Here is a 12,287-nt window from a genome sequence, read left to right on the forward strand (position 1 = left end):
AACACAAGAGAAGGAAAGGACCTAAAATAACAAACCCAAAACAATTAAGAAAATGGTAATATGAATATACATATCAATAACTACCTTAAATGTAAATGGATTAAATGCACCAACCAAAAGACATAGACTGGCTGAATGGATACAAAAATAAGACCCGTATATATGCTGTCTACAAGAGACTCACTTCAGACCTAGGGACACATACAGACTGAAAGTGAGGGGATGGAAAAAGATATTCCATGCAAATGGAAATCAAAAGAAAGCTGGAGTAGCAATTCTCACATCAGACAAAATAGACTTTAAACCAAAGACTATTACAAGAGACAAAGAAGGACACTACATAATGATCAAGGGATCAATCCAAGAAGAAGACATAACAATTGTAAACATTTATGCACCCAAATTAGGAGCACCTCAATACATAAGGCAACTGCTAACAGCCATAAAAGGGGAAATTGACAGTAACACAATCATAGAAGGGAACTTTAACACCCCACTTTCACCAATGGACAGATCATCCAAATCAATAGACCTGATTCAAATCAATAGAATTAGAAATGAAACCAGAAGTAACAACTGACACTGCAAAAATACAAAGGATCATGAGAGACTACTACAAGAAACTCTATACCAATAAAATGGACAACCTGGAATAAATGGACAAATTCTTAGAAAAGCACAGCCTCTGAGACTGAACCAGGAAGAAATAGAAGATATAAACAGACCAGTCACAAGCTGAGACTGTGATTAAAAATCTTCCAACAAACAAAAGCCCAGGACCAGATGGCTTCACAGGCGAATCCTATCAAATATTTAAGGAAGAGCTAACACCTGTCCTTCTCAAACTCTTCCAAAATATAGCAGAGGGAGGAACACTCCCAAACTCATTCTATGAGGCCACCATCACCCTGATACCAAAACCAGACAAAGATGTCACAAAGAAAGAAAACTACAGGCCAATATCACTGATGAACATAGATGCAAAAATTCTCAGCAAAATACTAGCAAACAGAATTCAACAGCACATTAAAAGGATCATACACGATGATCAAGTGGGGTTTATCCCAGGAATGCAAGGATTCTTCAAAATACGCAAATCAATCAATGCGATAAACCATATTAACAAATTGAAGCACAAAAACTATACGATCATCTCAATAGATGCAGAAAAAACTTTCAACAAAATTCAACACTCATTTATGATAAAAACCCTCCAGAAAGTAGGCATAGAGGGAACTTACCTCAACATAATAAATGCCATGTATGACAAACCCACAGCCAACATCATTTTCAATGGTGAAAAACTGAAACCATTTCCTCTAAGATCAGGAACAAGACAAGATTGTCCACTCTCACCACTATTATTCAACATAGTTTTGTAAGTTTTAGCCACAGCAATCAGAGAAGAAAAAGAAATAAAAGGAATCCAAATGAGAAAAGAAAAAGTAAAACGGTCACTGTTTGCAGATGACATGATACTATACACAGAGAATCCTAAAGATGCTACCAGAAAACTACTAGACCTAATCAATGAATTTGGTAAAGTAGCAGGATACAAAATTAATGCACAGAAATCTCTGGCATTCCTATACACTAATGATGAAAAATCTGAAGGAGAAATTTAGGAAACACTCCAATTAACCATTGCAACAAAAAGAATAAAATACCTAGGAATAAACCTACCTAAGGAGACAAAAGACCTGTATGCAGAAAATTATAAGACACTGATGAAAGAAATTAAAGATGATACAAACAGATGGACAGATATACCATGTTCTTGGATTGGAAGAATCAACACTGTGAAAATGACTCTACTACCCAAAGCAATCTACAGAGTCAATGCAATCCCTATCAAACTACCACTGGCATTTTTCACAGACCTAGAACAAAAAATTTCGCAATTTGTATGGAGACACAAAAGACCCCAAATTGCCAAAGCAATCTTGAGAAAGAAAAATGGAGCTGGAGGAATCAGGCTCCCTGACTTCAGACTATACTACTTAAAGCTACAGTAATCAAGACAGTATGGTACGGGCACATAAACAGAAATATAGATCAATGGAACAGGATAGAAAGCCCAGAGATAAGCCCATGCACATACTGTCACCTTATTTTTGATAAAGGAGGCAAGAATATACAATGGAGAAAAGACAGCCTCTTCAATAAGTGGTGCTGGGAAAACTGGACAGCTACATGTAAAAGAATAAAATTAGGACAGTCCCTAACACCACACACAAAAATAAACTCAAAATGGATTAAAGACCTAAATGTAAGGCCAGGCACTATAAAACTCTTATTTAGAGGGAAACATAGGCAGAACACTCTATGACATAAATCACAGCATGATCCTTTTTGACCCAGCTCCTAGAGAAATGGAAATAAAAACAAAAATAAACAAATGGGACCTAATGAAACTTCAAAGCTTTTGCACAGCAAAGGAAACCATAAACTAGACCAAAAGAATGGGAGAAAATATTTGCAAATGAAGCAACTGACAAAGGATTAATCTCCAAGATTTACAAGCAGTTCACACAGCTCAGTAACAAAAAAACAAACAACCCAATCCAAAAATGGGCAGAAGACCTAAACAGACATTTCCCCCAAGAAGATATACAGATTGCCAACAAACACATGAAAGAATGCTCAACATCATTAATCATTGGAGAAATGCAAATCAAAACTACAGTGAGATATCATCTCACACCAGTCAGAATGGCCATCATCAGAAAGTCTAGAAACAATAAATGCTGGAGAGGGTGTGGAGAAAAGGGAACACTCTTGCACTGTTGGTGGGAATGTAAATTGATACAGCCACTATGGAGAACAGTATGGAGGTTCCTTAAAAAACTACAAACAGAACTACCATGCGACACAGCAATCCCACTACTGGGCATATACCCTGAGAAAACCATAATTCAAAAAGAGTCATGTACCAAAATGTTCATTGCAGCTCTATTTACAATAGCCAGGACATGGAGGCAACCTAGGTGTCCATCATCGGATGAATGGATAGAGAAGATGTGGCACATGTATACAATGCAATATTACTCAGCCATAAAAAGAAACGAAATTGAGATATTTGTAGTGAGGTCGATGGACCTACAGACTGTCATACAGAGTGAAGTAAGCCAGAAAGAGAAAAACAAATACCATATGCTAACACATATATATGGAATCTAAGAAAAAAAAAGGTCATTAAGAACCTAGGGGTAAGATGGGAATAAAGACACAGACCTAATAGAGAATGGACTTGAGGATATGGGGAGGGGGAAGGGTAAGCTGTGACAAAGTGAGAGAGTGCCATGGACATATATACACTACCAAACGTAAAATAGCTAGCTAGTGGGAAGCAGCTGCATAGCACAGGGAGATCAGCTTGGTGGTTTGTGACCACCTAGAGGGGTGGGATAGGGAAGGTGGGAGGGAGGGAGACACAAGAGGGAAGATATATGGGAACATATGTATATGTATAACTGATTCACTTTGTTATAAAGCAGAAACTAACACACCATTGTAAAGCAATTATACTCCAATAAAGATGTAAAAAAAAAAAAGAAGCGGGTTAAGGAAAGAAAGGCAGAGGGTCCTTTTCCCAGGATCTCATGAGGACACTCAGTGTGCAGTTCAGTCCATGTTTAGGGCTGCTGTCCAGCTTCTTAGTTGTCTATTTCTTTTTTCTAATAGAAACTGGGATATTGATTCCATGTCACTGAGAGAGGAAATAAATTTTAAAGCCATTAAAGTTGAAACTTTTTCAGTTTCATTTTTACAAGGAGAGAGCTAACAGAGAAAGAGGTTAAAAGTAGTCATTCCAGGGTGTCCCTTACAATTGCATGAGCATATCTGGTATCATCTGAGAGGTGGTGAGCTATCTTCCTGCCTTGAAGGATCCTTCCATTAGCCCATCACTGAGCCCCAAATCCACCATTTGAGATCCATTCCTTCGGTTTTCAAATTCTTTGGACCACATCAGGAAATAACATGTCAACACATGTGGACCTTAGCTGAAAGTTCAAAAAATAGGAAAGTGAATGTTATTTTGCCTACCTTTTTCAATTGTCTTGGTTAGAGTCTTCACTTGATCTTGTAACTTTTTAATCACTCTGTCCTTCATGTCTAACACTTCTTCAAGATCCTACAGAAATCAAAAGAAACAAGGACATGAGCTCAGAAGCATCTTAACCTATTTATTTTTACTTTATATATATATATATATATATATATATATATATATATATTGTGGCTGTGCTGGGTCTTCGTTTCTGTGCAAGGGCTTTCTCTAGTTGCGGCAAGCCGGGGCCACTCTTCATTGTGGTGTGTGGGCCTCTCACTATCATGGCCTCTCTTGTTGTGGAGCACAGGCTCCAGATGCGCAGGCTCAGTAGTTGTGGCTCATGGGTCTAGTTCCTCCGCGGCATGTGGGAACTTCCTGGACCGGGGCACGAACCTGTGTCCCCTGCATCAGCAGGCGGACTCTCAACCACTGCGCCACCAGGGAAGCCCCTACCTTATCATGTTTTTCTTGTGAGATAGGAAATGAGGGACCCTGACGACAGGGAGCAGGGCCCGTGGACATGTGTAGGCTGACCAACGCCTGGGTGAGCCCTCCCCTGGTCATGGTCTTGGAGGTTGCCAGGCCAGGAAGCGGCCTGTGAGCATCCATCTCCCAGGAAAGCACCCAATCTGCTACTTTGGTGCTTCTCATTCTTGTGGGTTTCACACACCAATAAAATTTCAAAAGAACTGCCGGAAGCTGACAGAGTTGCCAAATATCATTTTGACAAGGGCATTGACAATCTGATGAAGATTTTCACAAGTTAAAAAGTTAGTCATCTACTATCATGACCATTGCATAGAAGAACATTTTGACTCTGAAAACTGCAGGAAGGGCACACCCCCCAGAAGCAAGCAGAGGCCTTTGTTGGGGTAAGCTCTGCTCAGAGGTCACACATCAGCCTACCACCCTCAAGGTGCTCTGGGCCAGGGCGTCATCATCTCAGATGGGTGCCGTCGATGGGACAGTGCTCAGGTCCTCACCACCCGTCCTCTCTCAGCCCTCGTTAATCCCCAGGCTCCCCTGAGGCAGCTGTAACCTCAGAGACCACCTGTCTTTTGAGATAAGGAAACAGACTGCTCTGGTGGGAGGCAGATGCTGCTCATTGGATGCTTTAGGTGGCCTGACCCCCTTCAGTGATGCCTGCATATGCAGGCATCACTTATCAACAAGTGACAAAACTCCTCACCGTGTGCTCCACAGTGAGGCAAGATGCTTCCTGCCGGAAACTACTCTTGACTTCACTTTCAGTTTCAAATTGTTTCCTCAAGTGCTTGCTGGCCTCCTGCATTTCATGAATCTTATCCATCAGCTTCTCTTTCTCTTTGGTATGCGTTTCATTTGGGGCTTCTATGGTTCTGAGAAAAGGATTAGGAAATTTTGGTATCAGTTTGACCGTCATGGAAATGTCTCTCATTGTCATAGCAAGCAGTGATATTTCCAAAGATGGCAAAATACTTTGGCCACTTTATGTGTAAAGCAGGTGGTACCTGAATAGGGGAGTGCTCAAAATGGGAGGAAGAGATCAGGGTTCGTGGGGTATAAAAGTCCACGTCTGCTCCAGTCTCCTTAACCTGATAAGAAGTTCTTGTCCCCACCTGCCTACACCCTTTGACTGCTCCCACAGGACATCCATACCCACTTACACTCTTATGACCAAAAGCTCGCTAATTATCTCCTTTGTGAAAAGAATGGGAACAGGTACTCCAAAACCCAGCGATCAGACAGAGAAGAAAAACCCATCCAAAGAGTTCCAAAATGGTGCTCACCACTTTCCTACTGTTTTGGGCCCTCATTTCGCCCCAATCCTACCAAAGAAGTCCCACGATGAAAAATGCTCCCTGGGACATAGAGTGTCCATTTACTGTTCTTAAAATCAAGTATCTCAAGGATTTTTAAATTGGAATGGAACACTGATGACAAATTTGACATCTATTCCTCTGATGATTTAACTAATAATATGGGAGTCAATTTTAATCTGATGAGGATGACTTAGAAATGACTGTGAATAAAATTCACAGTGAAGAAGTCAGGGTAACTGACTTTTCTGAAGATAATAAAGTTTTACAAAATATTTTGACCATACAAAACTGCAATCTAATCTAAGTTATAAAAACTATTAATTGTTATAAGCAATGTTTTGTGGTATGGAAAAACACTAGGATGTAAAATGGTACCTTACTAATGAGTGTGAAACTCTAAAACTGTAATTCCAACTTGAGTTACGTATAAATAAGTAAATCTATATTTTATTACAAAAGCATTGAATTAAAATAGCTTCAAAAACATTTTTAGAAAAGGGAACCCTCTTGCACTGTTGGTGTGAATGTAAATTGATACAGCCACTATGGAGAACAGTAATGGAGGTTCCTTAAAAAACAAAAAATAGAACAACCATATGACTCAGCAATCCCACTACTGGGCATATACCCTGAGAAAACCATAATTCAAAAAGAGTCATGTACCACAATGTTTATTGCAGCACTATTTACAATAGCCAGGACATGGAAGCAACCTAAGGGCATTGACAATCTGATGGACACTTAAGTGTCCATCGACAGATGAATGGATAAAAAAGATGTGGCACATATATACAATGGAATATTACTCAGCCATAAAAGAAACAAAATTGAGTTATTTGTAGTGAGGTGGATGGACCTAGAGTCTGTCATACAGAGTGAAGTCAGTCAGAAAGAGAAAAACAAATACCGTATGCTAACACATATATATGGAATCTAAAAAAAAAATGGTTCTGATGAACCTAGGGGCAGGACAGGAATAAAGACACAGATGTAGAGAATGGACTTGAGGACATGAGGAGGGGGAAGGGTAAGCTGGGACGAAGTGAGAGAGTGGCATGGACATATATACACTACCAAATATAAAATAGATAGCTAGTGGGAAGCAGCTGCATAGCACAGGGAGATCAGCTCAGTGCCTTGTGACCACCTACAGGGGTGGGATCAGGAGGGTGGGAGGCAGACGCAAGAGGGAGGGGATATGGGGATATACATACGCACATAGCTGATTCACTTTGTTATAAAGCAGAAACTAACACACCATCGTAAAGCAATTATACTCCAATAAAGATGCTAAAACAAAAACCCCAAAAAACAAAAAACCCCACCATTTTTAAAAAAGTATCTCAACAAGCTGGTGGCACATCATTTTCCTCACAAGGCTCTACCAGGCCCTCTGTTGGTCAGGATTTAATTTGGGGGGTTTATCGATGAAGATTCTCTATCAACATGGATTTTAAGCCTTACCCTAAGTGGTCTGCTGAGAGAGAAACTGTTCTCTTTCACATGATCTTATGTTATCAATTTTTTCTGAAGAGATAATTCATGCGTATGGCATGATGTTCTAAGGGTATAAAAGTCTACACAGTGAAAAGTAACTCTCCTCCCTCCCCTATGCACCAGCCACCCAGTTACCCTCCCTGCAGGCAACCAATGTTTTGTTTCATTTCTCATACACTCTCCCAGAGAAGGGTGTGTGTGTGTGCACACATGTATTTCTTTTCTTCACACTTGAATGCTAACAAATTATATATCTTAATTAACACCTTGCTTTTTTGGTTTAATAACCTTTCTTTGGTACCACCCACAATTTCAGAAAAGAAAAGCATTACATGAACGTGAACCTGAGGTACATGCACGATGATACTTACTTTCTTTGCGTTCCTTCCTCTTCCTGATTGTGATTCAACTGATTACACAACTCTTCTAGTTTTCCTATAATGAGAAGAACTATCAGTCCTTTGGTGGTCATGTCACTGCATTCTGATTTGGGTTTGGTCATATTTTCATATTTTCAGTTATCAGGGGTTCTAAACTGTACCCAGCTACAGATTAGGTTTTATGTGGTCTGAACAGTGTTTAAAAACTTTTCAAGCCATTATTTAAAAATTGTGATATTTCAGGGCTTCCCTGGTGGCACAGTGGTTAAGAGTCCGCCTGCCGATGCAGGGGACATGGGTTTGTGTCCCCGTCCAGGAGGATCCCACATGCCGCGGAGTGGCTGGGCCTGTGAGCCATGGCCGCTGAGCCTGCGCGTCCGGAGCCTGTGCTCTGCAATGGGAGAGGCCACAACAGTGAGAGGCCCGCGTACCGAAAAAAAAAAAAAAGTGATATTTCACATAAAAACCTGGATTTCTGGTTTTTCTTTAAAAATAGGAATATCAAGTAATACTGGGGCCCAAATTCTTACTTGCTAACAATCAATGGACCCTGGAGGCAGCTGCCGCCTTTAAATGCCTATGAACCTTAATGTACTGTCCACCCAGCCCATTTCTCACATTTATGTCACCTGCCTGGCTCCACGGAGAATCAGTCTGATGATGATTTTTTGGTCATTTCCTGGATACAGGAAACCATTCTCTAAAAGCAGCTTCATGGTTTCAGTTACCTTGCATGTTTTCAGCTTGTTCATTCAGGCGGATTTCAAGATCTTGCTTCTGTTTCTGCAGTTCTGCAATTTGCTGTTTAAAGTCTGGGATCATCTTTAGAGAAGAATTAGAAATATTAGAATACTTTCACGTATAAACTTTAAAATCTCAGAGCTGCTCAGAAGCAAACTAAACTGTCTAGGTCATTAACCCTATGGAACATACATCTAGTATAGTTGTGTAAGAGGATTAGCCAAAGCATAGACTGGATTGATGGAATGTTGGGTTTTTTTTTTTACCTCAAGACCTATATAGTCACAAGAAATACCAGCATGCTCAGGGTGAGCGGTTCTCACATAGCTACAACCCTCCACATCTCCAAGGTCTCCTGGAGAGAAGGAAGTGTACATCTGGGAGGGCATACGGGAATTCTCTGCTGAGTTGAGGGAGGGATGATGTGACGAAATGGCAGCCAGTCTCTTTGGTCCAGGCCCAGAGACATTATCTCTTCATCTAGAAACATCTCAAAGAGGTCCTACCGTGCCCTCTGAATTCCAGGCTGTGCACGGCTCTGTTAGCAGAGGTCTGGAATGATCCAACATGTTTCATAATCCTCTGTCTTTGTCTAGCTAATATTTGTTTAAATGTCCATCATTTCCACCCCTAGTCACGTACGGAGAGTTTTTCTATTGTGCAAGTTTATGAAAACACCCGTGCCTCTGAAGTCCAAATGAAAAATACTTGTTTGACTGTGCAATTGGATTTCACTGCAAATTCCTCATTAAAGCATCACCCAAGGAATAAACAAAGATGTGCAGGTCCTTAACTACCGTTCCATACGTCCGCTGTGCCCAGGGTCACATATGCTCACGTGTTGACACAGCACTGAGATTTCCTAATGCTTCCAGGCTATAGGGGGAGGAGGAGGAACCAGTAAAGAAGTAGAGAAGCAGCAGCCAGCGAGGCGGGATGAGAAGCCTGGGAGACCACAGTGTCCTGGAAGCCAGCAGAACAGAGAGGAGGGAGAGGGAGTCATTAACATCACCAAGTGCTGCTGAGAGACTAAGGGTGGAAAGGAACCCTCTGTGCTCAGCCCTGTGCAGGCAGATTCAGTTAGTGGGAGAGGCAGCCCACAGAATGGGGTGGCCACAGAGTAAACGGGAGGTGAGTGGAGAAATCACAGCCAGGTGGCATGGAGAAGTGTGGCCAAGTCCCCCAGAGAAATGGGGTGGTGGCTGCAAGGGGTGTGAGGTTAAGAAAGGATTGTTTTTGTTGAGAAGGTTCCTAAGGTATTTCTTCATGCCAATAGACATGACTGAGAAGAAAGGATGAGACAAATGACTGTGGGGAAGAACAGGCATCACAGAAGAAGGAAGCTGTTGAAACAGTGAGATGAGGGGCATGAGCAGGGCGACTGACCTTCTGAATGCACACCCCTCTCAAGAGGTACCTTTTTACCTTAATACTTTTTGTTACTTGCGAAGGGGTTAGGGCTAGATTTAAAATGGATAGATTTAAGAGCACACACATCACAGAATTTGGACCTATCCTATGGTAAACCCTCTTAAAATGCTTTCCAGCCTGGGGTAATTTTATAGTTTTATCTTCTGAACCAGCTATTTCACTCCTGGGAAATGTAATCTGTTTTACAGCTGAGACACCGAATTTTACTCCACTAATGCATAATACCTCCGGAATAATGGCCACGACTGGGGCCCGTGGCTGAGACCATACCATGTTTTCTGACGTTAGCCTGGTAACTTCATGACGGATACTTTCATTGATGTCACTCTCTTCTCTAAATAATTTCTGAAGGTGGTTGATTTCCTGACTTAGATGCACCACTTTGAAGTTCAGAGCTTCAATCTCCTTTTCGTAGCAATCCTTCTGGGACTGGAGATGGCTCTCCAAAATGCTGTTAGAGGAGGGGTCAAGAAGTTAACTGCAGTCTTTCTTCTGCTGATGACTCGGAGTGTGTACTTCTGCAGCAGTTATGAAAACCCACAATTAAGAGCCAGGCGCTAAGCACATAAAGTTTACTTGTGTACACAAGGTTACAACCTATGGAATTAGGAACATATAATTATAAACTCCTTCTAGCTGGTTAGGAAGTGTTATGTGGTGTTAACATGCAGTTAATGATAAGAAATTTTATTTTGGACATTATTAAAATTATATTTTTACTCTAATAATTAAAAAAGTATGTTCTGTGTGATGCAACAATGATAAAGATACACGTTATGATACATTTTCCAAAACCCATAGAAGTGTACAACACCAAGAGTAAACCCTAGGGTAAACTATTGACTCTGGGTGATAATGATGTGTCAGCGTAGGTTCACCGGTTTTAAAAGGTGTACCCTCTGGTGAGAGATGTTGATAATGGCTGTGCGTGTGTAGGGGTAGGATGTATATGAGAAACCTCTGTACTTTCTGTTCGGTTTGCTGTGAACCTAAAACTGCTCTAAAAATAGTTTACTAATTTTTAAAAAAGCAAACGCCTTAAATTTAAACATATCTATAAGGACTTCCCTGGTGGCGCAGTGGTTAAGAATCCACCTGCCAATGCAGGGGACACGGATTTGAGCCCTGGTCCGGGAAGATCCCACATGCCACGGAGCAACTAAGCCCGTACACCACAACTACTGAGGTCACGTGCCACAACTACTGAAGCCCGCGTGCCTAGAACCCATGCTCCGTAACAAGAGAAGCCACTGCAATGAGAAGCCCGCGCACCGCAATGAAGAGTAGCCCCCCATCACCACAACTACAGAAAGCCTGCGCACAGCAACGAAGACCCAACACAGCCAAAAATAAAATAAATACATAAATAAATAAACATATTTATATATCTATAGCAACACTGGCTAACATATTTGATATAGTCAGTTTTCACTGTATAGGTTATGGGTTTTATTACTTGGCCAGTTATCCCACAAAGAGATTGTTCTTCATTATTAAACTAATTTACTCAATCTTCAAAGAAATATTTCCAGGGACTATTAGACCATTCTACTGTAAGGAATTTACTTTGTCTATCAAATCTATGAAAGATAAACTTTTGAGTTTCCAATAGTACATTATCTCTGAAAAATCACAAAGAACCTGAGGGAAATTTCTCACCGTGTTGCTTTCTTTAGTCCTTCATAAGCAAACCAAAGTTCTCCATCCTCATTTAAATGTTCCAAATCTTCCGGAGAGAGCCTGCAAGATGAGGAGGGTAAGAAAATCATCTTTCATGTGTTACCTTTTTATGAATGCTTGGTAATGCAAAAATGATTACCTGCTTCTTACATCTTCAGTGTTGTAGCTCTCAAGAAGTTGTTTGGTGATTTCTGACATCTTTTCTGAGAGAAAAAGGCAGAACTGGTATAAATTACACTTTTTCCTAATTTCACTTTTCCCATTTCCTTTTTAAGGACCCAGTTCTCTAGCCCTTCAGACTCTCCAGCTAACCATCTCATCAGCTGACCAACCTACCAGCTATTCAACCAACCAACTAACTAACCAGCCTCAGACCAATCAAAGGACACACTGCCTTAACAGTGACACCCATGATAAATTCAGCCCGCACCCCAATGGACTCAGTGACTCATATTTTCGTTACCTCTCATTTCCCGTTTCTGGGACTGCACATGTTTTTCCACGTCTATCTTCTGTGTCTGAAGTAGCTCTATCTCCTTTTCAAACTCAGAGACTGTCTGAATCCCAGCAATGATGGAACCAGGTGAAGAAAAAACAGCTATCATGATTTACATCAGACAAAGGGAACACTATTACTGTATTATTTATCTATGCAAGTTGTCCTAACTGCAGTTTCTCAGTTAAAATCTTGTTAAACCATCA

At 40.9% G+C, this 12,287-nt stretch overlaps 1 protein-coding gene across 1 annotated transcript in view; it reads right to left on the reverse strand.

Annotated features, from left to right (window-relative positions):
* The window catches only part of MYO5C (myosin VC), a 109,170-nt gene that overhangs the window by 25,198 nt on the left and 71,685 nt on the right, over positions 1-12,287 (reverse strand). Inside the window, exons 26-33 of the mRNA XM_081227977.1 lie at positions 12,049-12,142; positions 11,725-11,788; positions 11,565-11,645; positions 10,176-10,356; positions 8,462-8,555; positions 7,725-7,788; positions 5,244-5,412; positions 4,048-4,135 (exon numbers count right to left, since the gene is read on the reverse strand). Of these exons, the coding sequence (XP_081084103.1) occupies positions 4,048-4,135; positions 5,244-5,412; positions 7,725-7,788; positions 8,462-8,555; positions 10,176-10,356; positions 11,565-11,645; positions 11,725-11,788; positions 12,049-12,142 (835 nt within the window). The remainder of the gene's footprint in view (positions 1-4,047; positions 4,136-5,243; positions 5,413-7,724; positions 7,789-8,461; positions 8,556-10,175; positions 10,357-11,564; positions 11,646-11,724; positions 11,789-12,048; positions 12,143-12,287) is intronic.

This window comes from Mesoplodon bidens (assembly GCF_964165515.1).
Source record: "Mesoplodon bidens genome assembly, chromosome: 3".
In the NCBI taxonomy this organism is placed as follows: Eukaryota; Metazoa; Chordata; class Mammalia; order Artiodactyla; family Ziphiidae; genus Mesoplodon; species Mesoplodon bidens.